This window comes from Chaetodon auriga, chromosome 21 (genome assembly GCF_051107435.1).
Source record: "Chaetodon auriga isolate fChaAug3 chromosome 21, fChaAug3.hap1, whole genome shotgun sequence".
Lineage (NCBI taxonomy): Eukaryota > Metazoa > Chordata > Actinopteri > Chaetodontiformes > Chaetodontidae > Chaetodon > Chaetodon auriga.
Genome location: NC_135094.1, coordinates 2,167,684 through 2,194,508, shown reverse-complemented (window position 1 = coordinate 2,194,508; position 26,825 = coordinate 2,167,684). Strand labels below are relative to the sequence as shown.

At 45.9% G+C, this 26,825-nt stretch overlaps 4 protein-coding genes across 5 annotated transcripts; 1 reads left to right on the top strand and 3 right to left on the bottom strand.

The window, feature by feature from the left end:
• Window positions 1-4,963, bottom strand: chrnd (cholinergic receptor, nicotinic, delta (muscle)). Its single transcript, XM_076761574.1, has 12 exons — window positions 4,672-4,963; window positions 3,821-3,966; window positions 3,464-3,508; window positions 3,267-3,376; window positions 2,748-2,903; window positions 2,445-2,554; window positions 2,051-2,251; window positions 1,819-1,930; window positions 1,605-1,719; window positions 1,232-1,442; window positions 677-795; window positions 1-453 (listed from the first exon to the last, which is right to left on the bottom strand). The coding sequence occupies exons 1-12, from the start codon at window positions 4,727-4,729 to the stop codon at window positions 271-273; spliced, it is 1,566 nt and encodes a 521-aa protein (XP_076617689.1). The 5' UTR covers window positions 4,730-4,963; the 3' UTR covers window positions 1-270.
• A 243-nt stretch (window positions 4,964-5,206) lies between these two features.
• On the bottom strand, window positions 5,207-14,307 carry cip2a (cellular inhibitor of PP2A). Its single transcript, XM_076761670.1, has 22 exons — window positions 14,250-14,307; window positions 13,888-13,987; window positions 13,356-13,503; window positions 13,019-13,131; window positions 12,810-12,904; window positions 12,621-12,717; window positions 12,164-12,286; window positions 11,686-11,831; window positions 11,461-11,536; window positions 10,608-10,847; window positions 9,954-10,116; window positions 9,741-9,873; window positions 9,285-9,384; window positions 9,040-9,158; window positions 8,011-8,179; window positions 7,763-7,837; window positions 6,970-7,080; window positions 6,518-6,714; window positions 6,140-6,253; window positions 5,972-6,054; window positions 5,744-5,883; window positions 5,207-5,486 (listed from the first exon to the last, which is right to left on the bottom strand). Exons 2-22 carry the CDS (start codon window positions 13,984-13,986, stop codon window positions 5,340-5,342), a joined length of 2,688 nt encoding a protein of 895 aa, XP_076617785.1. The 5' UTR covers window position 13,987; window positions 14,250-14,307; the 3' UTR covers window positions 5,207-5,339.
• A 1,538-nt stretch (window positions 14,308-15,845) lies between these two features.
• LOC143340083 (SH2 domain-containing protein 1B) lies at window positions 15,846-23,627 on the bottom strand. Of its 2 annotated transcripts, XM_076761691.1 has the most exons (7): window positions 23,489-23,627; window positions 22,360-22,464; window positions 21,762-21,810; window positions 21,230-21,549; window positions 20,186-20,249; window positions 18,187-18,391; window positions 15,846-18,104 (listed from the first exon to the last, which is right to left on the bottom strand). In XM_076761691.1, the coding sequence occupies exons 4-7, from the start codon at window positions 21,370-21,372 to the stop codon at window positions 18,061-18,063; spliced, it is 456 nt and encodes a 151-aa protein (XP_076617806.1). In that variant the 5' UTR covers window positions 21,373-21,549; window positions 21,762-21,810; window positions 22,360-22,464; window positions 23,489-23,627; the 3' UTR covers window positions 15,846-18,060. The 2 variants fall into 2 exon arrangements, with proteins under 2 accessions (XP_076617806.1, XP_076617807.1); XM_076761692.1 differs by lacking the exon at window positions 23,489-23,627 and having other exon boundaries at window positions 22,360-22,674.
• Window positions 23,172-25,929, top strand: LOC143340082 (stomatin). Its single transcript, XM_076761690.1, has 7 exons — window positions 23,172-23,380; window positions 23,505-23,617; window positions 23,879-23,951; window positions 24,180-24,262; window positions 24,339-24,542; window positions 24,979-25,113; window positions 25,526-25,929. The coding sequence occupies exons 1-7, from the start codon at window positions 23,305-23,307 to the stop codon at window positions 25,709-25,711; spliced, it is 870 nt and encodes a 289-aa protein (XP_076617805.1). The 5' UTR covers window positions 23,172-23,304; the 3' UTR covers window positions 25,712-25,929.
• Window positions 25,930-26,825: the final 896 nt, after the last annotated feature.

The following is a 26,825-nucleotide window of genomic DNA, read 5'->3' as shown; positions in this document are numbered from 1 at the left end:
TCAAACCACACAAATAAAACTCAAATGATGACACACTGATTTCAGTCCTCACTTCAAATTTAAGAAAAAACACACAGAAAACAAGCAAACAACGAGGAAGAAACAAGCGTCTGGATTAAAACATGAGACGAACACGAGTGTGTGAGAGTGTGTGTGTGTGTGCGTGCGTGTGTGTGTGTGCGTGTGTGTGCGTGCGTGTGTGTGCGTGTGTGTGCGTGTGTGTGTGTGTGTGCGTGCGTGTGCGTGCGTGTGTGTGCGTGTGTGTGTGCATCACAGCAGCCGTGGGTTTTCCTCTCTGTAGTCGTGTGGGTCACCTTTGAAGGGCAGGTGTGGAGGGTGGTTACAGATTCCCATCAGGAAGATGATGATGGTGCCGAAGGTCATCACCGGGGTAACCAGGAAGAGACAGAGTCGGTCCACCGTGCGAGCGATCCCGCTCCAGTTGTCTTTCTCCTGTGGACAGAGCGGCGGGGGACACGTTCTGATCACTGACATGTTTGATTAACATACGTGGCCAAAAGTGTGTGGACAAGTGAATTCTGAGGCAGCAGGCGTTCATCAAACGGACGCCACTTCAAAACACTGTGACGTTCATTTTTCAGCCTTTCCAAACCACAGAGTGTCAGCACAGTCTGCACTCTGCGTCTGTCTGTCTCTGCGTCTCTGTCTGTCTCACCTCATTGTAGTCGTTCTTGTTGCGCATGTGTTTGATGATGTAGTTTGCTCCGTCCACCGCCGGCCTGATCTCTGCATACAGCTGATCTGTCACGCCTCCATCGTCCTGTGGCTTCACAGCTACACACACACACACACACACACGGTTGATGAAAACAAACTTAAATATGACAAAGAAAGGCTTGATTTGTGTGAAATCCTGAGACATTTGAACGCTTCCGAATTGCTTTGACAAGGAGGACTTCCTGTTCAGATCTCTGGCGTTTTATGGTGAGCTCCAGCTTGTTCTCTGTGCTGTAAAAAGCCTCTGTTCACCACCTGCTCAGCAGCAGACAGCACACAGACACAGTCAGAGACGAGCTGATGAACACGATGAAAGACAGATATGTCCCTCAGGAGGAGGTGGAGACCAAAAACAAACTGGACTCACATTCATCAGGTGACACAAACATGCCTACACACGGGTGATGATGTTGATCCATGACTGCTGCCTGTGCAAACAGACTCAGGTTAGAGGTGACGTGTCGGTGCTGTGTCTGTCCGTGATTGGACGTACTCGCTGCGTGTGTGGTTCGCGTCATCAGTCCGTGTCTCTCTGACTGCTTCTCAAACATCAGCTCGCTGCGGGACTTCACGCTGTAGTACTCCTCTGCCGAGGCGATGTAGCCCACCGAGCTAGATCGCCGTGGCAACGCTCCATCCCAGTATGGCTCCGCCTCTGTGGGGCGGGACATGTGCAGGATGCGGGGCAACCGCTCCAGGAAGAACTGTACGCAGAGAGCCAATAACATGAGTCAGCATCTTCTTTTAAAAAACATACATCACACACTTTACAGACTGTGTGTGTGTGTGTGCACAAGTATGTGTGTGTCCTCCTCTTGTGTGTTATAAAGGGTGTGTGTGTGTGTGTGTGTGTGTGTGTGTGTTACCTTCTTGGTCCACTCAGACATGACATGTGTGCTCGGTGTCCTGAAGTGCAGGTTGAGGACGACCACACAGTTCAACACCACCACCGTCACCAACACCATGATGAACATCAAATACCTGTGACACACACGCACGCACGGTACAAGAGACGCGTGAACAGAAAGCAAAATGTTCCATCTCCAGGTGACTCGCAGGCGGCACGTGCGCATCACATACTTGACAATCAGTGGAACGGACATGGACGTCTCCGGCAGCCTCTGAGAGATCAGCAGCAGGAAGACGGACTGAGCCAGCAGCACCGAGATGGACAAGGTCATCTTCTCACCGCCTGCACGCACGCACGCGCACGCGCACACACACACACACACAAATGAAACCTTGATATCACACAGAGATCATGGATCTGAAAACACTCAGGTTGAGCTTGGTTTGTGTTGGTTTCACTGACTGTCAGCCGGCAGGTAGTAGACGAGCGAGGCCAGGAAGGAGATGAGCACGCAGGGGATGATGATGTTGACGATGTAGAAGAGAGGTTTGCGTTTGATGACCAGGTAGAAGGTGATGTCCTGGTGCTTGTTGCTCTCCATGGGAATGTGCTTGTAGGTGTTTCTCTTGGCCGGCCGGTGGATGATCTCCCACTCGCCGTTCTCTGTCGAAAAGCAGCGAAGAACAAGAAAAGGACGAGAAACAGGCAGAATGAGGAGGATGAGGAGGATGTCAGATTTCAACAACCAGAGGAGGAGTTTCAGTTCTACAACTACCGTGTGTGTGTGTGTGTGTGTGTGTGTGTGTGTGTGTGTGTGTGTGCGCGCGCACAAGAGACAGACTGGGAGGACGATTACCCGTGAAGCTAGCAGGGTCGATGATGATCCACTCCACCGTCCATTTGCTGTTGTCGTCTGCGTCTTCCTTCAGCAGCATCCTGATCTCTTTGGCATTGTAGGTCAGAGAGCTGCAAAGCAACATGGGAAATGGAGTTTAAAATAAACAGAGGAAAACGTCTTCTACATTCTGTTGCTAAAAAACTCTTTCAGGTTCAAATAAACACACATTTGCATGAGCCACAAATGTCTGCAGCTGATTTCAATGAAAGTGTTTAAATGCACCACCAGACAACACGACGCTGCCTGCTTTCAGCACCTTACGTGAATTTGAGCGTGCAGTTCTGCCAGTCGAAGGGGAAATACTGGACGCTGATGGAGCAGGAGGAGCGGAAGATGGCGGGAGGTAACCAGTAGCAGAGACCAGTAGGATCCACCAGTACGTTAGAGTAGTAGGCCACCTGGAACTGGGCATCGTTACTGGTGGAGAGAGGCCAGCAGGATGTGTAGTTAAATATCATCTTTAAAGTGTCTTAATATCTGTACAAGTAGAGTCGGAGACAAACAGACGTGGGCCGAGGATCGAGCCTTGGGGAACTCCACAAAACAGTTTCAGATGAAGGACGGACACTTTACAGTTCGACATGCGCCTCCTGTGTGCAGTTTACTGACTCAAGAAACGATTATTCTGGGTTTTTAAGTCCAACAATTACGTCTCAGTGTAAGTCTGCGCTGCCAGATCTATGAAATAATAACAGTGATTGTGTTCGAGCCGTGCGACAGAAGGACATCGTCTTCATGTGCTTCCTGTCTCCACACGTGTTGATCAGTGAGGAAACTCACTTGTTTTCCAGCACGATCTCCGGCAGCCACACCATGCTGGACGGCAGGCGAAGCATGTCGATGCCGTCAAACTCCGTCGTGTTCCACGTCAGCCGGTAGTCGGTCCACGTCTGTCGCCACACACACACCCAGGTCATCGTGGAGGAAGCATTCAGGAGGAAAAAGGTGCCTTCGGTGTGAAGTCAGAGTTTACTTACGTGCTCTATCCATACGTTGGTCAGCAGCGTCTCGTCCACTTCTTTCTACAAATGATTAGACGAGGATTAGAAGAGGACCGACTCTTCATCCTGCTCCTTCCAAAACTCAATGTCCAATTTTTAAAGACAGGAAACTCCAATCAAAACAATATTAGAACTGTTTCATGGATTTATCGCATTAATTTACAGTATTAACTGTCTTTTGTTGTGTTTTATTCAGTTGTTTTATAGACTTTGAATCCCTTTGTTGGTCTGGATTAAGTCCTGGATCTGACTTTGAACAATCCTTTTTTAAATTTGTAAAGTCATCTGCAGGAGTATCTCTCTCACACGCACACACACGCACACACGCAGTACCAGTGAGATGAGGTTGGAGAGTGTGAGCGCGAGGTAAACATCGACGGCGTCCTGCTGCCTCTCGACAGGACGAAGCTCTCTGTTGTACCCTTTTTCTTTTAACAGGTAGTTGATCAGACGCTCCTCTTCGTTCCTGCCCCAGCACTCTGACACACACACACACACACACACACACACACACACACACACACACACACACACACACACACACACACACACACAAAACAAACAGGGTGTGAGTGTGTGTGAATACCTTGGTGCTGGTCATATTTCAGCAGCTGCACTGTGACTCACAGACATTTCCCTTCAAACTCTGGTGCTTTGCCACGCGGCCATGTTTGTTTTTGTTCCCACGTTTGGGGACTTTTCATGAAATCAAAGCCCGGACAGAGTCGTCCACTGATTGGATGTGATGGAGGGTCCTCACAGCTCCAGTAAAAACTCCTGTTTACGCTTTATTTTGAAATTAGGCAGGCAGTGCTGCAAAGATTATTTTCATTATCAATAAATCTGACTGTCGTTTTCATGATGAATTGATTTGTTTGGTCTATAAAAGAAAACCACTGCATTTTTACACTTGAGAAGCTGAATCTGCTTCAGAAAAGGACTTAAAACGAATCAGAAGTGCTGCTGGTTAATCTTCTGTTGATGGACTGATGATTAACCAACTAATAGCTCCATCTGTAGACTAACAGGAGTTTCCACTTGTTTCCACTCACAGCAGATATCTGCTCGTCCGTATGGACCTTCATGAGAGCATGCCAGTCACACTTTAACTAAACTCTGGATAAAAGTCATTTTACAGCACGAGTTAAATGTTCAGGTGAAGCTTTAAAACAACAGAAACTCACCAGATGAGAGCAGAGAGAGCAGGAAGACGACGGCCGGAGCGAGACGCTGAAGCTTCATGGCTGACTGGCGGTGAGGAGCCGGCGTCCTTTCACCCAGCGACCTTCTGCCAAAAGGCTGAGTGACGGGCGGCAGCTGCAGAAGCCCGGAGAGAAAATAGAAAGCAGAGGGAGAGGAGGCCTCACTCTGTACGGGAAACAGAGGGAGAGAGGAAGGGAGGTCAGACAGAAACAACACAACTGTTATTCACGGAGAAGACGTTAAAGCAGAGGCATGAGAGAAATATGACACCGCAAACGTCTAAAAACCGTCTCCAGTATACCGTTTTTCTCCCTTTCTGCGACGTCCGAAAGACAGAATTTGAAAGAAATGGATCAATCTGGATCAGACCTGTTTCAGGGGAGCTGACACTAAACACATCACTGTCAATCATAGGAGGCTTCAGTTGGCTCCAAAAAGGCATCCTATCAGCTGGGACTCCAAAGGACTCACACGTTTTATCTGGATGAAGTAGATCCATTATTTATTGACCACACAGACACATACGAGGATTTCACTTTAAAAACACAAGTTTAGTTGGTTTCATTTCATTAACTGTCCTTTCTTAAGTGTAAAAAAACTCGTTGAGTTTCAAATTAAAATCACGGTCCATGAAGTTTTTATTGGTTCCTCAGAGCGACAGGTTGACGTCGCTCTTCATCTTCCCGCTGCTGAGGCTGTGGATCATGGAGATCATCGCCGAGTGCTGGTTGAGCTCGTCCTCCTTCTGCTTCAGCTTCGTCTCCAGCTGGCTCTTCTGCAGCTCCAGAGACGACGCCTGCAAACAGGAAACGTCAGACATCACACACGGCGTCAACGAGGTTCACCTGAACATTTACAGCTGAGACAGTGAGACAGCAAACTGAGGATTCGTCTGACAGGTTTGATTCAAACTCTGGTGTCTCCTCTTGTTTTTGACTCTTACTTCCGCCAACATTCATTTGATTGATGGCATCAAATAACAGGATAAAGACGCTGTTCAGGAGCAGAAGTTCAAAGGTCGTCACACACTCAGCAGGCTCAGAGCAAACGTACCTTGATGCTGGCGTCCTTCCTGGCCTGCTCCGTCCTGTTCAGCTCCTTCCTCAAGACGTCCACCGTCTCCTCCAGGTCCCTCCTCTCGCGCTCCTTCTCCTGCACCTTCTCCTCCTCGGCCCGGAGTTCATCACGCAGGCCTGACGAGGACGAGGCAAAGCGTTACTCAAGCAGATCAGCCTGCACGCAAAGATTTTCCAGTCGCGCTGATGCTGATGTGAGACCAACCTGCGATGTCACTGCTCTTCTGCTGCAGGTCTGAACGGAGGTGTGTGACCTCCTCCTCCCTCTCCTCCAACACTGACGCCATCCTGTCGAACACAGAGAGAGTTGACGGCCTGAACGGACGGACTGATGGCGCAGAGATACACAACAGGACTGAACGGTGTGGATTACTTGTCGTGCTGCAGCTGCAGTGCCTCGTGGTTCTTCCTCAGAGAGTCCATCTGCCTGGTGAGCGAGACGTGAGCCGCCTGCAGCTCCTTCAGCAGCCGCTCGCTCTCATTGAACCTGCACAGGAAATCCACCTGTTAGCACTCAGTTCAACACTTTCTGTCAAAGAATGACGGAAACCCAGCAGGGACAAAAAGGTCCACAACTGTTCATTGAGAGTATGAACGTATTGACATTGACATCATGTTTTTGTCAGCACTTCCCGGCTGTAAAGAACATTAATTCCTCATAATATAATGAATGAATCGACATCACCTGGACCCTGGGTTTTTGCTAACCAGCTACTGTGGCTAACAAATATCCTGCCCGCCTGCCTCTGACCTGTTGAGCAGGGTGTTGTAGGCTCCTTTCAGGGCCTGGTGCTCCTCTGAGTCCTGCTGCAGCCTGGCGTTGTGCTGCAGCAGCTCCTCCATGTCCGCCCTGGAGCGCTCCACCTCCAGCACCTGGCTGCTCAGCTCGCCCTGCAGGTCCTCGCGGCGGCGCTCCGCCTCCTTCAGCAGGGAGCCCAGCTTACAGGCCTGCAGACACAGAGACAGGATCAATTGTGAGAAAACTGGAAAAATGGCTGGGTTTTTTTCCCAAAACAACCTGGTAAAAACAACCTTTTGCTCAATAAATGAATAAACTGATTAATCAATTAACAAAACTGTGACAAATTCATTTTGTGGAGCCAAGAGCTTTGTTCAAATTCAGACTCCTGTAGCCCCTGTGTGTGTGTGTGTGTGTGTGTGTGTGTGTGTGTGTGTGTGTGTGTGTGTGTGTGTGTGTGTTACCTCAGCCTCAGCTTGAGCTCGCTGGAATCGATTCTGAGCGATGAGCCGGTCGGCCTGAGAAAGAGCCAGAGCTTTGGCCTCCAACAAGTCCTGCAGCCGATTCTCCTTCGACTGACGGGAGACACGAAGTGTTTTAACGATAAACTGAAAGAACGTCAGAACGACTCCTACATTCAAAGAACGAGGGAATCAAAAGCGGACCCTCGTGAAGGAGAAGTAAAACTAAAGTGAAAATACTGTTTCTGGTCAAACAGAAGAAGTTAAAGTTTCTGGAAACCCTCCATCCTGAACACATCAAAAAATGTTCAGGTTTCAATAATTATCAAGATCTTTTAGTTAAAGTAAGTAAAAGTATCACAATATAAGTAAAAGTCCTGCATTCAAAATCTTACTGAAGTAAAAAAATGTAAATGTACTTCCTCTCTAGTGCTCTGTCGTTAAATTATTAATGAAACTATTTGATTTGAATATTATTACGATGCATTTTAATGTTGTAGCCGGCTGCAGTCGAGATGCTTTTCTAAATGTAAATGTATGTAAATTTTTAAAATCTTCACCTGCAAAGCAACTTCAGGTACCTCACAAATGTAGTAAAGCAAACAGGACAATATTCCCTCTGAAAGTAGAAAACTAGCAGCTTCAAAAATGACCACAGACAAGTTAAAGTTATTTGTCCTTCAGTCACAACAAAAGTGTTTAAAGTGAAGTGAAAAGATCAAATATTGGTGTGGACGACCGTCCAGCAGTACTTCTCGCAGTGAATTCTCGTCCTTCCTGTGACAGACGCACTCACCGCAAACGCAGAGATCTTCTGCTCGTAGACGTCGATGATCTCAGAGACGTGCGAGTCCTTCACGTGTTCCTGCAGCTGTAAACAACAGCAAAATGACATCGGTGAAAGCAGTTTTTCACACTCTCAGAAACACCTGAAGGCAGCGGAGCATCTTCCTGACATTAGACCCCTGAAGCAAAGCTACACGCTAACAGGCGCCGAGCCGTTCAGTCAAAGGTCAGACCCCAGGCTGGAACCACACACAGTACCTCCAAGCCATTCTGGATCTTCTCAACCAGACTGTGGACACTCCTGCCGGAACCACTGGAGGAGTCCAGTATGCTGGGAGGCGGGACTTCGTGCACTGCAACACGTTTGACGGACAGCTCGGCCTCCCTCTGGCGATAGGCGTTGTTGGCAGCGATACTTTCTCCAAGACTTGACAAATACGGTTTGATCAATTAAAAGCAGGAAACTGGCAGCACATTCACATGATCTGTTTGAGCATCAGTAAACATGACGAATGTTCTATTAATTATTCTTTTCACTGGATGATCCAGTGTTGATCCTGACTGACGTGCAGAGATCAACACTGGATTCAGCTGCCTGTAAACACAAACACAAGCTGACGACATCATCCAAACAACTCCAGGTTTCCCCTCTGTCACAAGAATCTGGATTTACAATAGATTTATTTTAAAATAAGCCTTTAGTTTGAGTCTTCCTTTGGTCAGATAAACATCGTGATGAAGCAGACTGTAAAGGGACAGTGAAGCTCAGTCATGTATTCAGTGAACTGTTGATCCTGAAGGACACACGATGACGCAGCCTGACCCGCAGGTCATGATGTCAACCGTAAATGAAATCTTTTCTCCCGAAAACGATGTTAGAAGACATGAATGAAGCAGTAAGTTGAATTGTGAGCATTGATTTAACCTGCGAAATGATCAATCGGCCTCCTATTGGCCACGTTAACAACACACTGCACCAGTTTTACATCTGATTAAACTCTAAAATGATGATCTGCCACATGGTGAGAAAATACAACACAGCCACTTCAGGTCCTGCTGCGTTAGGATGTGTGTGTGAGTGTGAGTGATGTGTTAACCCACACAGATATTTATCATCTACATACAGCACCCCCTCAGCCAGGCTGTGATTGAGCCGGTGCAGCGCTTGTTTGTGGAGATCGGTGCAGATTAGTGAGACGTTTTATTAAACCTGAGAGGCAGCGTGAAGCAGAGGTGACAAGTACAGACGTTTAAACATGTACGTGTTGTTTCCAGCAAGAGACTCACACCAGAGAGGGGAAGTCTGGGAGGGGGGTGGCCTCAAACAGCAGGGAGAGTCCGACCTGCACGCGCTCTCTGTGGTGGGACGTCAGGGCCAGAGAGAGGGGGGTCACGATCCGCTGGTCCTGAGAGGAGAACAGGGCGCAGACAAACCACAGCAGGGAAAGACCAAGGTGAAGCACAGCAGGTGAGAGCCCATGAGTGTGTGTGTGTAAGTGTGAGTGTGTGTGTGTGTGTGTGTGTGTGTGTACCTGTAACATCCTGTAGAAGCTGGTCTCCATGTCCTTCACCTGTTGCCTCAGTTTGCTCATTAGCTCCAGAGTCTTCAGCAGAGCTTCTGCACACACCTGACTGAGACACACAACACACACCTGACTGAGACACACAACACACACCTGACTGAGACACACAACACACACCTTTACCTGGTTGTAACGAGTGAAGTTCAAGCTGCATCTGAGTTTAGATTCTATTTATTCTAACGATGCTTAATTCCCCCGAGTCGTCACGTTGGGAGTGAAAAACAAGAAGACTTTTACTCCAGTGACTCGAGTCAGTACAATCTCTGTGAACCGCCGTGTTAATCATTATAATCATAGTGGTGTATAAACATGTAAAAATTAACCATTAAATAACATTTTCCTGTTCAGCATTTGATCAATATTCAGAATTAGTAGCTCGACAAAGTTGCTTCAGGATTCACTCACCTGAGATCGCTGTCAGAGCCAGGAGGGGCGCAGGTGTGACAACAGGAGAGGAGGGCTTCGACCTGCGAGAGGCAGAGCTGAGCGCTCACCTGGCGGGACACCGCAGACCTGGTGGAGTCCTCAGCACACAGGAGTGGAGGAGTTAAGGCTCGCAAACGGACAGAGAGACTAAAGTCCACAAAGAGCAGAGCGGAGCAGTCAGGTGAAGGATATTGAGCAGGAGGCCGGTGACGTGTGTGATGCGGCGGCAGTGTTTTCTGATGTGAGCGTCTCCCTGCGCAGGATCGAGGCCCTTCAGCAGCCCCAACACGCCCGGGAGCAGCATTTCTACGAAGCTCAGCACACAGTCAGACACACCTTCTGCTCCCAGCGCCTCCTGGACAGAGAGGAAGTGAAAAACAAAAGGAAGTAGAAATTAAAGGTTTTCAGCGACAAACACAGCCTTCACTGAGCCGATCAGACCTGCAGCGAAGCCACGGTGGGCTGGTTAAAAGCTTGACTCAGAACAGAAACACGATCAAACATAGAGCTCACGTACACCTCATGTTACAGCTGCATGCAACAAGTTTGCACATGAACGTTGCACATTGACCAGAGTTCAGACAAACTAACACAAAACGACTGAACAATGTGTTTGATCCTGATTTGAGTTTTTCTGCTTGTATTTTATTATTATTTCTGGTTGGACCATAATTCAGTGCAGCTACAGGAGAAAGTGTCATGGCTGAGTCAGCCGCTGGTTCAGACGTCAGAGTGGAAGCTGGCCTGGCAGGACTCACAGAAGTGCCTGATCTTAAACGCTCAGACCTCTGCTGCTGCTCCACACAGCCGACTCAAACCTCGAGAAGTCTGTCGTGTCTGTCGTACCTCCAGCAGCTCGTTCAACAGCTGCAGGGCCTGGAGCGAGCAGGACTCGGCGCCCTCCACGGGCGAACTCAGCCACTGCACCAGGGCGAGCCCATGCTCGGCTTTGCGTCCACCGTCTGGCCCCGGCCCCTGCCTGCGGCCCCCTGCTCTGAGTTTGGGTCCCGCTGGTTTGAAAACCACCTCGCACAGCAGCGACCGCAGTCCTGAGACACTGCACATGGCCAGGAGGAGCTCCAGCACCTGCCAGCAACACACAGATCAAGAAGAAGTGCTGATGAGGATTTTCACTATTTTCTGACATTTTAAAATGAATCAGTTGAGAAAATATGTGTCATGTTAATCTACTGTGAAAACACTTGTCAGTTGCAGCCATAATACTGACAATTCTTCTTCAACACCTCAAAGTAAATGAGACTCAGTGTAAAAGCATTCAGAGCTCGACAGTTTAAACTCTTTAAAGACATAACTCTGTCTTTCAGCTGCTCTACGGGTCACCTTCTACTCTGTGTCACACATTTTCATAGCAGCAACATCAAGAACGCCTCGTGACCTTTACTCTCATCTGTTTCTTCCATTTGAGAATCATTTTTAGCAGCATTAGGCGAGAGGGCAAACGTCTTTGTTTTGAGTGTGACTGCAGAGCTTTGTCACCTCCCCCACCTAGTTCCTGTCACTGCTCTTCTAATTAAAAAAATAAATAATTAAAATGCTTTAACCAGAAATGACCAGCAGCAGCAGCAGCAGCAGATCACATTAACAGACAGTGTGGTGCACCACAGAACTTTTACACCATCCAACACAACTGGCTTATTTTAGACGGCTTTAACGGCTTCACCTGTTTCTCCCGCCTCACCTTTGCTGCAGAGTCCGGGTCTTTTGATTGGAGCAATCCTAAAACCTGAGACACGCATGCTGAGAAGTGCTGATACCTTGAAATGGACAGAATGGTTTTCATCTTAATTCACAGTCAGGTCAACAACGCCTTGAAGCAAACGCTGAGGTCAAATGTGCCAGAGAGGTGTCTGCGTGCGTGTGTGTGTGTGTGTGTGTGTGTGCGTGTGTGTGTGTGTGTGTGCACCTCGTGAGGTAATCTGCTATTTTTGGGTTCTTCAGCAGGTCAACCAAAAGGTCAACCGAGTATTTTCTCGTCAGAGTACCGTCGCCGTTCACGATGATATTGAACACAAGCTGGAAAGTCTGGTGGATGTTCTTTGCATCAAAGAGCTGAAGGATAAAACACACAAACACAAAGAAGATGAGAGTCTGAAAAGAATAAACTGACGCTGGTTTATTCATTTATCTGCACAATAAAACCTGAAGTGAAAAGGGGAAGAAACAGAAAGAAGGAGCACATCACTGTCTATGCTGCGGAGACAAAAAAAAAAACTCCGTCATGCACTCCGAAGCCAAACACACACACCCAAAAACAAACCAGTAAAAACCACTGTGACACCCGAAATACACGTGACAGTTCTTCTCAGAGATGGCGTCTGACAGCTGGCTGATCTTGAGTCAGCAGGTCACAGCAGGTCACAGCAGGAGCGTTTCCCACCTACCTTCTCTCCCACCTTCTCACTCAGAGTGAGGCTGGCCAGTATGGACAGCGTGAAGACCACCACAGTCAGACTGTTGTGAGCCAGGAAGTTGATCAGAGTTCGATAGAACGGCTTCACATTGTCCTACGAGAACACACACGTATTACACACAAGAACCACGGGGAGACATTTCCAGCTGATGACCTTGATGCTGCGTGGATGACGTGTTTGTCAGTCTGTTGATTATAAAATGTCTCATGAGGGCTGGTGTAACCATGACAAACCTTCTGGACATGTTCTTGCTCAGTGAGTGAGTGTTTTTTACGATTCAGATGTCAAAGCTTCTTTTAAGTCACTAAACATCTTAAACACAATATCAAACCAAAGACACATTTTCTCGTCATTTGTCAGACAGTAGATATTAATTCTCTTTGGAAATGTTTCACTGAAAAGTAAGTAAGACGCTTGTCTGACTCACCAGAGACTTGATGTGGCTCTGCACGGAGTGGTTGTCACGACACAGGTTGGCCATGAGGCCGAGACACGGCATGACGATGTCGTCATTGTGAGACTGGCTGCAGCAGAAAGTGACGCGGTTAGTCGAACACCAGAAATACACAGCAGTGCTTCAGCTTCACTGCTGGGAGATGTGAGAGGTGGTTCTTACATGTTGGTCACGAGAAACGCGATGAGCTCATGGATGTAGTTTGTAGACTGGAAGATGCGAGTGTTGTAAGTGAGTTTTTGCAGTACCTGCAAACACTGAATGATACAAACGAGACAATGTTACGACAAAAGATCTTGTTCACATTTCTAATGTGGCCTAAATTTACGATCTTAAACACTGCATCGCTCCAGCTGAAGTGATGGACTCACCTGCAGTACCAGGGGTTCTCCTGGTGTGGCGCTGTGGCAGTGGATGACAGAGGCCAGCGTGCTGGTGAGGTTGTAGCTGCTGTGAAGAATCTCCCGACTGTCATCTTCACAGGCTGAAGGAGAGAGCGTGCAGGCGGGGAAAAGAAAAGGTTTAAAGCTCGGCAGTGATCTGTCTTTTCCTAATTGTCCTGCCACCTGTCTCTGGAACATTTAGTGAAATGCTGTCACGAACTCCTGTTCCTGTCTGATGTGACATGAAAAACTGCATTCATGTTAAGGTACATGTGTGGTGTGGAAGGAGATACATGTATGTGGTATGCACACAGGTGAACTGTACCTAGTTGTGCCAGCAGAGAGATGATGGAGCTCGTCAGGGTCAGGCTGGTATTTGGGTTTCCCGCCAGCTCCACCAGCCCGCTCACACACTCACTGGGCAGAAGCTGACCTGAGGACAGCAGCTGGCCACACCTGAGGCCTGAAAGCTCCTGCAAACAAACACAACACGCACATGTAGGTACACTCCTGAGACTGTACGCTGCATAGGTGCACATTTACACAAGAACTGTAGGAATATTACAACCAACTATCAACTAAAAGGTATGAATACTTTGGCCTGTGATCATCCACACTGTCCTGTGCTTAAGAGAGTCAGCGCACACACCTCATCTCATGCTCACCGTGGCTGTAATGATCATTTTAATTCATGTAGTCATTCATTGTTTAAAATGACCCCTTTTCACACACTCAATGCCAGCATATTGCAGGACGATGTGCATCGTTTGACCTGTGATTCAGCAGCTTTCTTGAGATATCCTCACATCACCTCTGAAACCAGACCTGCGACCCGTCAGGAGACCAGCACAGCTCACCTCCACTTGTCTCTGGAGCTGCGCTGCGTTGGCTGTCCGGCCGTCTCTGTACTGCTGGATGGCCAGCAACAGAGACTTCAAACACGTTGTCATGTCCATCCTGTCAGAACAGAAGTTTTTTCTTTAAGGTTTCAACAGTGAGACAACACAGTAGCTTTCAAAGTAACCAACGTTACCGTTTGCCAACGTCCATCTTGAAGCTCAATGCTAGCTAACATCTTAAGACAAGCTAACAATCTTAGGCTTCGTGACGAGAGCAAATTAAACAAAGGAATTCAAAGTTGACTTTATATTTTTGAGCGCTGCACATTTATCTTAAACGACTACATGGAATATGTTCGTGCTTGTTTGTTGCTGACTACCTGTGGTGCCTTCTCCTTTTTCGAGAAACATCAACAACAACCGGCTACAGCGACTTCCTCCCGCGCTGAGCTTCGAATGGGAATGGAACGGACCATGTACGAGAAGGGGGACGACTCCCGGATTAATTAACACAGACCAAGATTATTTTGATCCGTTTGCAGTTTAAACGAAAACGTTGTATTGTTACAACTTACATGTATTTGAATCAAACAACACACGATAGTTTAATGTTTGGTTTTTAGTGAATTCAGCGAACGAAAATTACACTCGCCCCTTTTATATGGTTTAGGCAAGGCCACGCGAGAATTCACGTACCCTGAGGGGGTGGAGCAAGAACCAGGCATTGCAGTCCCCTTGGAAAAATAAAATGAAATGAAATAAAATAAAATAAAATAAAATAAAATAAAATAAAATAAAATAATTCAAATTTGAATTGAATGAAATTCAACAAAATCAAATTAAGTAGAATAAAACAAACTAGAGTACAATAATTAAAATAAGAATTGAATCAAATTGATTTAAGTTTAATTAAGTATTAAAATAAAATAGAATAAAATATTTTAAAAAATAAAATTTTTACTCCATCCTATGAACAAACATGAGGGGAACTACATTTACTGTCAGGCTGCTGTGTACTTCTTTGTTGAGCTGGATCGTTTTAGACTTTACATTTGTGATGTTTGGTAGCTGCCTGATATAAACAAAGGCTCAGCAAATTGTACGAGCTAAAGACCAACCATAAAGATATATTTGGCATTTCTGTGCTGCATTCCCTTTACTCTTATTCACTGTTTTTCCTTTATTACATGCAGACAGGAAAAAGAGAGGGATATGACATGCAACAAGGGTCTGTTGCTCTTACATTGCATGGATATTATTATATACCACTAACCCCAACTCCTGTTCACATCATTGATGATGTTGGTCTGTTATCAGTCAGTAAGATGTTAACGAGGACAGGCCTCATATCTCAATGGATTGAGCCACCTATAATTACACGTTCCACAGTTTGGTCCTATGTAATCAAAACTTGCTGGCAGTTTAGACTGGTGGTGGCTGCATGTATGTGTGTGTTTGTGCTGTGGTTGTTTTTAGTTGCATGTATTTATGGGTGGAAACTGTGGTTAGACCCTGCGTATAGTCTAAAACCCACCACTGGGTCTGTTGATTTCCTCTGCACTTGTTCAGTCAGAAATTACACTCAAATTTAAGACATTAGACATGCACCATACATGCACTTCAAATGTGCAGCAACAGCAACAACAACAACAACAACAACAACAACAACAACAACAACAACAACAACAACAACAACAACAAAGAAAGTCAAAAAATGATGCCCTAAAATGATGAATGTACTCTTAAAAAGGCCATAAAGATGCTGGTGAGCAGCTCGTAATGGGGGGGGGGGGTGAGATCAAACACAGGATGTGTGATGATGTCTTCATCCGTACACACAATGATGTATAAAGGTCTCATGAGCCAAAACACATGTTTGGGTTAAAAAAAAGAAGGATTTTCAACATCACAGTAGAGAGAAAGGAAATGATTGAAAATCAAAGAGCGTCCAGTTTGTTGTGTCTGCAAAAGAGAAATTTTAATCAGACATATCAAATGTTCCAGATTAATATTTCCAGGAAGTGAGGAAGGAGTTGATAGCCTCCTTAAAACCCCCCCAAAAACCATTAATATCATATATTTGCCCCGTTCTCAATGTGTGCAGTAAAAGAAATAAATGTGTTTTATTTTCCTTACAGTGTGAATAAACTCAAATGAAAGCACAATGTAGCATCGAACAGCATCTTCTTCACTGCGGTAAAAATAAAGCACCAGGCAGACCAGAAGAAAAGCCACACATTTGCACTATGTTCATGTATTTGCATTTAATGCACTGTCACTCAGAAGAAAGCAGATATGATCTTTCAGAGAACTGAAAACACTTCTGCCAAGTTCCCTGTATCAGTTTAATTTGAGGTAAAGAACGTGTTCACGTGTGTGTGTTCGGTTTCTGTTTTACACTTATGGTCATCGAAAGCTGACGGGTGAGGAGGAAGAGGACAGAACACGTAGACGAAGCTTCAACTGGAGGCTCACACGCAGCCGACAGATTTCCACTGCAGGAGAATAAAAACAGATCCGGCTCCAGTCGCCTCTTCAGCAGAATATCAGGGTTCAGATCAGATTTTAGGATGTTTGGAGGCTCATTTTATCACATCAATCTCTGCCACAATCCACGCTAATGCTACATGTTCGTACATTAAATATTGTCCTTATGCTCTTTGAAAAAGCATCACAGTATAACCAACTTTCATGCAATATCATCTTAAAGTTACTCAAACTTTTCATTAAAAGGTATTAAGAAATAGCCCATTTAAAATCTTGTGTATGTAAGAGTTTAACAGTCAACTAACGACTCTGCTGTGAAATACTGCTGCATCTTGAGTCCAGCTGAATTAAAAACCAAGACGGTGTGCTCACGTACGATTGCTGAATTAGAAAATTTGATTAAACTCGACTTTATGTTCAGAAACTGCAGCTTCAAACCACATTCAGACCTTCAGAAACCAGGACGGATGTCCATGTTTGTAGCTCCGTATAGTCAGACAGACATGTATGTTCAACTACATCAAAAGAACCAACAGCAATTTCTGAACTCACTGACTTAAAGCCTAATGCTATTAGTGAAACTAGCAGTGAATGCTAACTGCTAACAGTTCAGTGTGTATCACAGATGGATGATGGAGCTCCATTAAAAACACATCAGTGAGCTTCACTCTTGTTCCTTCATCACCATGAACACACACACTGTAATCTGACTCACACACACACCGTCCTGCTGCCACAAACTTCACTAGCGCACCAAATGTGGATTAATCCGCCGCTGAAAATAGTCCCAACAGACGCTCTTTTTCCTCCTGTTTGTTGGTTAAACCGACAGCGAGCAGCAGCTGAAGCACTGAGCCGTCTTTGAAAGTGGAGCGGCATGTTTGCGTTTGTTCAGGCTGCAGCTTCAAACGTTTGGTAATCAATCACAGAACAACCATAACTGATCCCCAAAAAACAACTGAGAGCTTTTGTTTGTGTTCATCTGCTTTTGGTGTTTGGTGAAGATTGGATGAAATATGTGCCAAAAGAAGCTGAAAAAATCCAAAATGGTGGAATAATTTTATATGAGCCAATGGCCGTGGCCTCTATGAACGCACTGACGGGTTATGAGACAAAACATGAAACGTCACAGCTGACCTCATGGTGGCGCTGTTGTAATGTGTGAAGCATTTCCAGATGACTGAACACTTTAGCACTCGTTGTTTTTATGGACTCATCTTTCAAACATTCCTCCCATAGACTGTTAGCATGTTAGCATCAGAGAAGCATCAATCTGCAGAAGAAATTAGGTGTCAATGACAAGCAGCAGACAGTCGATAGACGGCAAGTTCTTCGATGCTGCTGTCATGTGCACCGCTCTGTCCTTCATCAGCTTCATCATGTCATCATCCTCATCAGTCTATCAGGGTCACCAGGCACGACCACCAGAGGGGGATCCGTCCTGCTGCTGCTCAGGGCGAGTTTTGGTTGTGTCACATGCAGATGATCAGTTTAGGAAGAATCGTCATCCTCAGCCACGAAAATGGTTCAAAATAGGCAGAAAAAAGGGAAAAACATTGCTGTTGCAGGAGTTCAAGCAGCTGAAGATGTTCAGCATCTGTCCGTTTGTTCTTATTCTGAAAGATTCAGTCTGTGGACGTCGTCCTCTCTCGTGCGGCCACATTTCAGACGTCTTTTCCTCAAAGTGTCTTTGTCACCAAGTGCTCAGGGAGGCAAGACTTCGACGTAGTCGGCCGAGTCAGGAGCGTCTAGAGGAAAGAGGAGAAAAGGTGAAATACACCACCAGTGGAAGAGGAGCCGAGGAGAGAGGACAGAAAATGTCTGACGTACTCTCATAGTCGTGCTCTGCTTCGGGGGCAGACACCTCCATCCTCTGTGGCACCTGTTCAGGCTGTTTTTGGGGCTGGATCAACATGGCCGTCTTCCTTTTGACCGAGTGGCGCAGGTGCATGGCGAGGCCCTGGTTCCTCCTTTTATAGTGACGGATCAGGTCGTCCAGAGTCTTAAAAATGGTCTCCTCCAAACCTCCTGCTGTCTGAGGGAAAAACAGCAGCATGCAGAAAAGAGCTCAACTCAACTTTATTTATAAGGCACCTTTCATACAAACACAGACACGGCTGTTTTTTCTGACGTCTGGTTTCAAGCTTTCTGTGTCTAAAAATAATCCCACAGATGAGCAGATAGTCGGTGTGAAGTGACATTTTGATTTTCCCTCATTGAGACGTGGGCAGCAGTTCAGAATCTGGAGGCGGGAACTTCACAGCTGCTATTAGTATTTATGCAAATGCTTCATGCTTTGAGTGGAAAAAGTCGCTCCTCAAACGATCTTTGTGGCACAGAGTGTAGATGAGTGTGGAGTTTCCTGTGACGGCAGCCTGATAACTACCCAGTTTCCACTGGGGGGTTAAATGACTGTCTGCTCTGCGTCTCTGAAGGTTTTCTGCTTGTGCCAGATTAATGTGACATTTAAGTGACAAACACTTTAAAGCTCTTCTGAACAAAAGCAGATGAAACTTACTGTAAATCTGTTTAGAGCCCAAAACTGATCATTTCCTGAAAATTTGCAGAAGTTAAGATGAGCTGATGATCAAAGATGCCGGGTTTTAAAACTCAGCTTGTACTTCACTCATCAAAGGTCCTTCACTTCAACAGAAGTATCTGATTATTAGCATCTTAACTGACTTTGCACATGAGCAGTAAAAGTACTCAGAGTGCAGTAAAAGTGTTTTTCTATCTGCTGTCTGTGGATTCATAATCCTGCTGCATTCAGGTGTTTCAACTCCTTTATATCCTGTTGGCTGCTTCAATCTACAGCAACGCATCATATTCTATAAGATCATCATATGTTTGCAGCGCGGCTGTCCTGTGAGAAACACGTATCTCCAAAAGCTTGACAAGCTCAGAAAAACAGCCTGTTTTCAGCTTTGTGACGATGCATTTTCAGCTGATCCAAGAGGCTTTTTAAAGAGTTTATTGAGCTGAAAAACAAGGAGAATATTCTCAAGACATAAAAGAAGAATTCATCCTTCAGTTTAGCACAAACATCTGGAGATACGTGGTGTTCACTGGACATGAAGAGGATGAAAAACTGGGATCTGAAAAGTAACTAAAGCTGTCAGACAAATGGAGTGGAGTGAAAGTACAGCATTGCCTCTGAGATGCAGAGAAAGTTTACAGTAGCATAAAATGGAAATTCTCAATGTACTTAATTACACTGCAGCACAGTTTCAGTCACACTCTCTGGTGATTAACTCCAAACCTTTGACACGTTCTGATGTACGTGGACTCTCTCTGTCAAACTGCTGAGCAGCAGCTCTTTCTTTGCTTTGCTTTGGTTTTCTCACTTGACTTGTGGTATTTCTAATACGTAGATCTGAAGCTGAGGACACTGAGGTCAAGTCCTCAGTACTATTTCACAGTAATTTACATTCTGCAGTTTAAAACGTGTTGAATAGGCTGTTTAGAGTCAGCTCACGTTAAATCTGACCACTAATAAAGAAGCAGGGCTGCGTATCAGTCACTTTATGACCTCTTAGTTTGGGGAATTTAAACGTGTTTTGACCATTTTTCTCATTTCACTGCTCAGCGAACACGTTAAATAAAACATTTTAAAACAGTTTGAGATTCTTTAAATCAGGACAGTAAAGAACTCAAAGAATCAAAGAGCGAGGAGGAAACAGCATTTAAACCTTCAGTTTAGAGGAAATACAACTAAATGAATCTAGTTAATTATGCATTCAGGAGGAAGGTGGATTCTGCCTATGGGCCAGTGAATATGTGTGTGTGTGTGTGTGTGTGTGTGTGTGTGTGTGTGTGTGTGTGTGTTTACCATGATAGTATAGTGTCCACTGTGTGTCTGCAGCAGTCTGTAGGTATACACCACCCGCTGTTTACTGCAAAGATGAACAAGGAACATGTTGTTGATGCACGAACGTGTTAGTGGTGGATGATGAAACATCTGCTTCTGAACAACATGCCCACGTTTGGTTTGTTGCACAATAAAAAACATGAAACACGACGCTGAAGAGCCGAAACGCGTCGCATGCACACAGTCCGAGTCCTCCTGCAGAAACACCTGAAGGAAAGGTTCCGTCCTTCATCACGGCGGCCCTTTAAGAGCCGTTTTCTACCAACAACTATAAAAACACCTCAGACTGCTGGTGCACAGCGACGATGTTGTGGCTCGTAGACATGAAATGGAAAATGGAAAAGAGGCAGCAGCCAACCACAAGTACAGTAATAATACACAGAAATACACGTCTCTTCGATTAAAACTTTGACTAAAGGACATGCATCATGGTCGTACAGCACCTGTAAACAGATTACATGTACATGTTACATGGGCTTCTTTTTCAATTCGACTTCGGCACAACTCTCCTTCAAAATTTTCATTTGTAGGATTTGTAGGATATCACCTGCGACTAACATCCTTAGAAACTTCTGCAAATTTGATGTGTTTCTAATCATTTTAATTGAAATAAAAAAATAAAAATCTGGGTGCAAGATTCCTGATGAACGTGAATATTTTAATATAAACAAAAGAAAGTCTGTATTTCTTTTCATCTCTTTGCTTCAAAGTAAAATTTTACGGCCTCTCAGATTGAGATCATTGGTTTTAGATGAGAATAAACTGAAACTGAAATTAAAATGTAACCTGAGAATTGACAGCATAGAGCTCAGCATGTGATAATATCGATACTAATACCAAGAATGACACTGAGTCCGGCTCTAAAGCCGCTGTTTATGCACAGTGTGTGAAGTGAAGAGCTGCTGTGAATGACTGAATGTGAGGAGTGCTGTTCGAGCATCAAAAAACCTTAAAGGAGCTCTTCAGATGAAGGGAAGTCTCCACATCACAGAGCAGAGTACTCACTAAACACACAGACACATGGCTCCCTGGATGGTCTCGCTGTCCCGGATCAGGTAGGCTCCATCCTTGTTCTTCTTTCCCAGCAGATCCTCGCACTCCTTCTTGCTGATGGCGCCGTGGTAGCAGACCGGCAGAGCTGCTGCCATACTGACGAGAGCCTGCAGCGGACAGGCATCTACCACACCGAACACCACCTTCTGCTTTCTAAGCACACTCACGCCTGAGAATGGCGGCCCTGCGCCCCCCCGAGCTTTAACCCCGGCGCCATCGATGTACAGATGCGGTGCTGATGGTGGATTCTGTTCCCTGGAGGTCTGGCGGGTCTGCAGCAGAGGGAGGTCAGCGCTCAACGCATGGAGGCGCACAGCCAAGTGAAAGCACACAGAGGCAGAAGAAAAGCAGCTGGCCTGACAGTTTCACAGGAAGTGTGTGTGTCAGCGTGAGGGAGAGAGAGTGTGTGCAGAAAGCAAGAGCAAGGGAGAAAAAAGTACGAGATACAATAACATATTATCATCCCCAGAGGAAGGAAACTCACAGGTCACAGCGGCACAAGAAAGTTTCCATTCATGTGTCGAATCTCGTCTCTGAAAAACACAGTTCAATGAGAGAGAAAAGGTCAGAGAGCAGACAGACAGACAGACAGACAGGCAGACAGACAGACAGACAGACAGACAGACAGACTGAGAGACAGAGAGCAGACAGACAGACAGGCAGACAGACAGACAGGCAGACAGACAGACAGACAGACAGACAGGCAGACAGACAGACAGACAGACTGAGAGACAGAGAGCAGACAGACAGACAGACAGACAGACTGAGAGAGAGACAGACAGGCAGACAGACAGAGAGACAGACTGAGAGACAGAGAGCAGACAGACAGACAGACAGACAGACAGACTGAGAGAGAGACAGAGAGACAGACAGACAGACAGAGAGACAGACTGAGAGACAGAGAGCAGACCGACAGACAGACAGACAGACAGACTGAGAGAGAGACAGACAGACAGACAGACAGACTGAGAGAGAGACAGACAGACAGACAGACAGACTGACTGACAGACAGATAAGCAGACAGACAGACAGACAGACAGAGAGACAGACGGACGGATGAACAGACAGACAGAAATCATCACCTGCCTCCAGTCAGCAGGCAGGTGATGGAGGCAGAGCTCCATTGTGATCAAACAGCGGTGGAGGAAGTAAAGGCAGCAGCAGCGCAGGAGCAGGGTCAGACTCATCTGTTTATTATGGGATGGTTAATGTGCAGACTGCAGAGTTATCAAAGTAGCTTTCAAAACATAAATTAAGAAGATTTGGTTAAAAAATGGTCGATTTACCACTAATAAATACACATAAACGGGCTTTTTGTCATTGTTCATTTGTGCTTTTATTTGTGTAAACACAGAGAGTGTAGCGTACGGAGTGTGTGTGAGCGTGTGTCAGGTGAGGTCAGGTGAGGCGAGGTGCATGTCAGCAAAACAAAGTGAAGAAACGAAGAGGAAGTAAAGCTGCAATTTAAACAGGCAGGGTGTGACAAAAATAAAAGCACGAATGAACAAAGACAAAAAGCCCATTCATGAGTTCGTTAGTGACACGTTGATGACAAATCCATTTTTAATTAAACACATTGACAAATACTGAACTCTTTACTCCACTACAGTTACTACATTTACTATTGGCATTAGATTTTACCAATGACTTCATTTCCCTGGTGCAAGATTAATAAAGTTTGACCTTATCTTATCTTATCTTATCTTATCTTATCTTATCTTATCTTATCTTATGATCAGTAACTGTTCAGATTGATTGTTTCTGTACATTTAATTCATCTCAGCCTGTTTATTCAACATGTTATTGATCTTTTGTGTCTCACTCTGTCATGACTTTTTTTCTTTAAAATCTTTCAACACACGGGAGGGGAGTTGGGGGGCGTGTTCATGTTGCTAGGCAACGTGACGCGGAATCCAAGGGACACGCTATACCGGCTAACGGCTAATCCCCGTCATTACTAATACAAACGAGGAAAATACTGTTAATTAAAACGATATAAGTTGAGTGCTAATTAATCAGTCTGTGTCATGTCCGGCTTGAACAGGGTGGGGGTCGTCTGTGCGGATGAATTTGTTGCTGAACGCGACAAACTCGACAGTACAGGTGAGCGCGGTGAGCTATGCTCGTGCCTTTCCAGCCAGCAGCTTTTCAGCCATTTAAAGGCGAGCTCCGCTAACTTCTCTCCAGCTCAAGTCTTGTTGTTCCATCCACCTTTCTGCTCCTGCAGATGGAGGAGGGAGGAGCCGCGGTGTGCTGGAGGTGCTCGGGGCGGTGCTGACGCTGCTGTCCGTGGCCTTCATCCTCTTCACCTTCCCCCTCACAGGCTGGATGTGCGCCCAGGTGACCTGCTGGAGACATTAACCTGTCCACAAAAACACAAACAAGTCAGCTGTTTCTGCGAGTCAGAGGACAGAACTAACAGAAAAACACAAACTGGTGGACTGAGATACTTTCCCCTACCTTCAATTAAAAGATATTTAATTTATGATATAAAACAAAAACGCAGCCAATCAATTAACTGACAACTACACATATATATGTTAAAAAAAGAAAAATGTGTGTATGTGCAGAACGCTGTGACTCTGTGGTTTGTGTGTTCAGGTCGTCCAGGAATATGAGAGGGCGGTTATCTTCAGACTGGGCCGTGTGGTTAAAGGACGAGCCAAAGGACCTGGTACAGAACCGATCAGTCACACCACGAGCTTTTCCTCTACACCTGCAGCCAGGGAGGACAGCTGTCAAATTAAATGCACAGTGGGGAAACAGAATAAGCAGAAGCAGCATCTTCATGACAGCCGATCCACGTGGAAAAATAATCTAAACTCTGGTTTTACATATTTAAGGCTCAGAGTGTCTCAATTAACATCCGCTGAGACCCTCTGACCTCGCTGTGTCTCTGCAGGTCTGTTCTGGTTCATCCCCTGGCTGGACGTCATCCAGAAAGTAGACCTGCGGACCGTCTCCTTTAACGTCTGTCCACAGGAGGTGAGCAGCCGCTCTGTCTGAGTCGGTCAGCTGTGGATGGTGCACGTTTACAGACTGTTGTTCTCATTACCGGCAGGTTCTGACTGCAGACGGGGTGCCGCTAAAGGTGGACGCTGTCGTGTTTTACCGGGTGGTGGACCCCTCCCTCTGGGTGACTCGTGTTAGAAATGGCTTCCAGGCCACACACACGCTGGCCCAGACGACGCTGAGGGCCACGCTGGGCACACGCACTCTGAGCGACGTACTGACGCAGAGGACGGACATCACGAAGAGGATGGAAGTGAGTGACTGTCTGTTTAGATGCATTTTTGTCCAGAGCTGATGAGTTTAATTGGAGGCTAACTCAATTTGTGCCTCTAATTTATTATTTTAACACAACTCACAGAGAGAAACGTTCATTCTGCCGTTCGACATCACAAACAGGCGTCATGAAGGTGTTTCCACATTCCTGAAAATGATCTATTCCACATTAAATGTTTCTTTTCCTGAACATTTAATTGAGGCGTTTAAAGAATCTGATTGTTATGATGGATTAGAAAGCTAAATAAACAGCTCAAATGCAGAAAAGTTCCAAATCTTCCTGCTTGGTGTGCAGAATGAAAGAAAAATATTAATGTGCTGCTGGATGCAAGAAAGAAGAAGAATAACATATAAGTACCTGATAAAGTGAATACTGTTGATACATTGATCATTGTTTTACCTGTTCTGTCCTGCAGGGGGCGCTGTTCACCATGTCCAGACTGTGGGGTGTCCAGGTGGAGCGGGTGGAGCTCAAAGACCTGACCGTCCCCGTCAGTCTGCAGCGCTGCATGGCTGCAGAGGCCGAGGCTGCCAGGATGGCCCAGGCTAAAGTATACACACACACACACACACACACACACACACACACACACACACACACACACACACAGTCTGTCCGTCAGATGCTCCCTGTCAGCTTCAGTTCCTCAGATTCGTGGTGTTCTCTGTTCTTTGTCTGCACTGAGAACACTCAGTAAACACTCAGGTGTGTCTGAGCTCCTGCCGTCTGTTTCATTAATCCCAACGAACACACACACACACACACACACACACACACACACACACACACACACACACACACACACACACACACCCTGCATGTGGACGTCTGTGATTCAGGTCATGTGACGTCCAGCAGGGAGGGTCAGTGTTGTGATCTGAGCGAATGATCCTGAAATCAAAGAGTCTTTGGAGGATGTTCTGCTCTGCTGTGACTTCGTCTCGTCTCTCTGTGTCTTTGAGATGATTGCGGCCGACGGCGAGGTGACGGCGTCTCGTGCTCTGAAGGAGGCGGCGTCGGGACTTTCCCCCGTGGCTTTCCACCTCAGATACCTGCAGTCGTTGTCCTCCGTCCAGAGCGACGCGTCCATCGTGGTGTTCTCGCTGCCCATGGAGCTCCTCGACGTGCTCATGTCCCATCAGCCTTAGCTCTTCACAGGTCACAGGACCCGAATGTCTCTGCAGGGAGACGGACAGACAGACTGAGCCTGTAATACAAACATCATGCATGTGAAAGCAGCCCTGCACCAGCTCCTTAAACGTACCTTTGGCCAGATGTTTCTAGTGTTAAAGTGATTGTAAATTTGTTATTATTTGTAAATACACACTTTAAGTCAGTTAGTTAATAAAATAGATTTTTATATTTATATTCTGTGTTTGTCAAAAGTTTTATTGCTCAGCGGTTTTTTTTTTTTTGTCCTGTTTCTGCACTCCCATTTCCCAGAAGTCACCTGTCAGTCCCCCAGTATACAGAGTTGCTTCTGTTGGTGCAGTTTGACCTCCTGCATGCAGGCGGCGCTCTTCTCTGAAACATTTTTGAAAGGCCTCCTTCCATTAAAGAACGCTGACAGAGGTGAGAGAAGCCACGCTAACGCCGCCGCCATGTTAGCATGCTAACAAATGACAGTACAAAGCAGGTATAAACATGATCATTTACTGTGTTAGCATGCTAATATTTGCTAATTTGCCCTTAAGACATACAGCTGAAGCTGATGGGAGCGCCATTAGTAAACCATTTCTAAACAGACATGAACAACTTCTGAAGTTATCAAAGATCAAAGCGATGTAGAGCTGTGAGCGCCCTCCGGTGGACAAACTGTGTACTGGAGACACTTTGAGGTCATTCTGTTAGTCGGCGGATCTGCAGTTCTTTCAGGGCTCAGATGTTCTGACTCTGACCCAGAGGATCACATAATAACCGATAATACGGGTCGTGGTGTCGCATTCATGCTGGATCATCCCATTATCATTACCTAATACTGCAGTTTAACACAGACATGAATATGTTCAGCTTCAACAGTTTAGCTGCGATTATCTCAGCAGCTTTAGCTGAAGACGCTTATAATAGCACATCAAGCCCCTCCTGACCTTTTCGAACCCAGCAGGAGCCCCTGGTGGTCCCATTCACGGAGGTCATTATCATCACAAACCCCCATGGACGACGTCGCTGCACCGTGGAAAAAAGAGATTTCAGCTCTGTTGCATCAAAGTTTCTCCACCAGCCTGAAAACTCAAATATGACCCAAAGATTTAAAAGATTTTA